Source organism: Dendroctonus ponderosae, unplaced genomic scaffold (genome assembly GCF_020466585.1).
Source record: "Dendroctonus ponderosae isolate FM_Combo_2020 unplaced genomic scaffold, Dpon_F_20191213v2 Dpon_F_20191213_10, whole genome shotgun sequence".
In the NCBI taxonomy this organism is placed as follows: Eukaryota; Metazoa; Arthropoda; class Insecta; order Coleoptera; family Curculionidae; genus Dendroctonus; species Dendroctonus ponderosae.
This window is the reverse complement of record NW_026017111.1, coordinates 4,089,515-4,092,322: the sequence shown is the minus strand read 5'-3', so window position 1 is coordinate 4,092,322 and position 2,808 is coordinate 4,089,515. Positions and strand designations below refer to the sequence as shown.

The 2,808-nt window shown below is 43.5% G+C and overlaps 1 protein-coding gene across 1 annotated transcript; it reads right to left on the bottom strand.

Moving 5' to 3' along the window:
* Positions 1-434: 434 nt before the first annotated feature.
* Positions 435-1,575, bottom strand: LOC109545651 (trypsin beta). Its single transcript, XM_019916460.2, has 3 exons — positions 1,421-1,575; positions 953-1,363; positions 435-813 (listed from the first exon to the last, which is right to left on the bottom strand). Exons 1-3 carry the CDS (start codon positions 1,464-1,466, stop codon positions 482-484), a joined length of 789 nt encoding a protein of 262 aa, XP_019772019.1. The 5' UTR covers positions 1,467-1,575; the 3' UTR covers positions 435-481.
* Positions 1,576-2,808: the final 1,233 nt, after the last annotated feature.

Sequence of the window (2,808 nt, the reverse complement as noted above, 5' to 3'; positions counted from 1 at the left end):
TCAACAACCCGCATGTCGTCCCCATTATTTTCAACAGAAATTAGAGATGTTAAAGCATTTGGAACCAAAAACATGCAAATAATGCCGGTTTAAGGCCGCTGCTGGCGTTGTCGAGGCCCAGTTTGAGCGCCAGTCAATCCATCGAAAGGCATTCAGCGAATAATTGATATTTCTTTGTTTAGAGAACGCACCCATCACGGACAATCGTTTCTCAGATGGTTATCGGTATTGTTGATTTCGATCTCATCCGCATCAATCTCACAAGACATGCGACCGGCTTGGCTTCGGAGAATCGGAAAATGGACAGCTCACGATAAAACAGCCAACCTTGTCCAATTGACTGGATGGTTCACAGTGGTTTATCGGTATTTTTCAGCTGTTCCCCATACCTCAAAGGGAGCAGGACTCACCAGGACCCAAAGAAGCAAATTGCGTTTCTGGATGCAACGAATCTTTATTTAGTTGAAGGTGTCAAGCTCACTTATACTCCAGAGTGTTGGGTGATCCAGGTTCTGAGTCCAGCAACGCTGGCGTAAACTCCGGGGAACAGAGGAGTGGCGCAGCCGAATCCCCAGGAAACGACTCCGGCTAAACGGCCGTTGATCACGTAAGGTCCACCAGAGTCTCCTTGGCAGGCGTCCTTTCCTCCCTCATTGTATCCGGCGCAGAGCATTCGGGACGTGATGTCTGATCCGTAGGAGATCCTGCATCGAGTTTGCGTTACAATGGGAACGTCCACCCGTCGCAACGTTTCAGGAGAAACGCTGGACCCTGAGAAGGTTGTGCCCCATCCGGAAACGGTACCGTATGTTCCTAGTAAATCAACAGGGTTTAGCTGGAGAAACTGCTTCTAGAGCGAGTGGTTTAACATTATGTCTTTGGCGGAAGCTTGGACAGGCAAATTACACCAAAAACACTTCTCCTGCAAGCCTCCAACACCCCAAAAACTTACCAGCATCGAAGATTTCGCCATTGTTGACCAAAGGCACTTCTGAGGCATTGATGGTGTTAATCCTCTCGGCCAAGTGCAGAATGGCAATGTCGTAGTCAAGACTGTTATCGCCATCGTACAATTCGTGAATAACGATTTCCCGGACAGCGACCTGCTGGCCTCCAGAGCGCCATTGCGAGGACCCCGCCCGAATGCTCAGCATGGAAACATCAGGAATAACCCAAAACTCCACACAGTGAGCAGCGGTGAGGATGACGGTTGGTGCAATGATGGATCCTCCGCAGATTTGGGCGTTGTTTCGTAGCAGGGCCACTTGGTATGGCAGGTCCCTGATATTGGCCTCGTCTCCTCCAACGATGCGTCCTCCAATTTGGGGATGGAGCAACTTGGGATTGTGACCCTCTGGGGCAGCTGTGGATTGCGGACGTTGCGGATAATGCACGGTTTTGCTCTCAGGAGAACACTTACCGAGCCCCAAGCTGACCAATCCAAGAAAAGCGATCAGGACCTTCATTTTCGCAGCTCAAACCCTCACTAGTACCAGAACCGGCAGTGGAGGTGATTTTTATATCATCAGTAGCGCCAGACTTAAACCCCTGGGATTCGAAAACGATTTTTCGTGCGGGGATTATCAATCAAGGTGTGTGAACACGATAATCGGGTTTAAGCCTCGATTATATTTTTCTGGGGTTTAGCAGCATTAGTTGTAAATTTGACGCATAATCCACGATTATTTGCCAACCTCCGAAAATGTGCCAAATTTGTTATTAGGTTGCCCTCACACTCTTGGATATCTTGTGTAATAATCCCTATTATCTATAATATTCTTATCTTTCCTAGGTCTCCGTCAAAGTGTGAAGTAAAAATTTTGAACATTGTTTATTTCGTTAGGTTTCGGCGAGACAACAGCGCCATCATCAGATTTAAAATTTACACAAACTCATGATTGGTAAAAATCAACGTTCTTTCAGGTCGTTGCCTTCTTGAAACCTTGAATTTCAGTCTGATCTCAGTAAATTCTGATTTTTAGCGACCTGCTAAAAGTTGACTGAAAATGGACATTTTTACACTTATGCACGCTTTTGTCTTTAAAAAATCTCATTTCGAATTTGGAGAAATAGACTGATACCATTTTCACAAACCGTAGAAAGGGCCTCAGATTACAACTTCTGAGAATATGGTTCAGATCGTACTGGAAACTGGTTCTAGAATGCTGAGTGGTCACGTGCTTTGTTTGGATTATGTCCTTCTCAGAATTGATTTTTTGTATTTTGCCCGATTAATCAGCTCGTTCATTACGAGATTAATTAACGTCGAGTTGATGTTTTCTCTCTGACGYTTGCCTGCATTYGCTCTTATCTTTTCTGCTACAGATTTCTTGGTTTAGATTAGATTTAGCTGCTAATCTTCCTWATTACATTYGGAAWTAATTTTCGAAAAATGTACTTGAATTACAGACMTRTGTKCTCAARYTYACGTAATTTATTCATMGTWRTCTTGRMWCAATTYMATAATCAATATRAAAATGTGCGTTACTGCAAGGGCGCCTCAATTCAACTCYGAAGRAAATGTTTCACTTTTGCTTGMATTTCMATCAATGTGGATCCAATTTAATTGAAAAAAWCTGCCAATWGAAGCAGAAGCAGARTTGGGGRGGTGAACAGCGCYTGATAAAACATTGACTGTCTAAAGTGTATAAAATACAAATACAAACATAATCCAAATCAAGCCAAAGTGGGAAAAATWCGTAATAGGATTTATTTTTTTGACTGCGTGTACTTGTTATGATATTCTTATCTTTCCTAGGTCTCAGTCAAAGTGTGAACTAAAAATTTTGAACATCGCTTATTTCGTTA

Coding starts and splice junctions, on each gene's coding strand:
- LOC109545651 (XM_019916460.2), bottom strand. CDS start 1,466: ATGAAGGTCCTGATCGCTTTTCTTGGATTGGTCAGCTTGGGGCTCG. Junction 1,364..1,420: donor ATTGGTCAGCTTGGGGCTCG/GTAAGTGTTCTC, acceptor CGCAATCCACAG/CTGCCCCAGAGGGTCACAAT. Junction 814..952: donor TGGCGAAATCTTCGATGCTG/GTAAGTTTTTGG, acceptor TTGATTTACTAG/GAACATACGGTACCGTTTCC.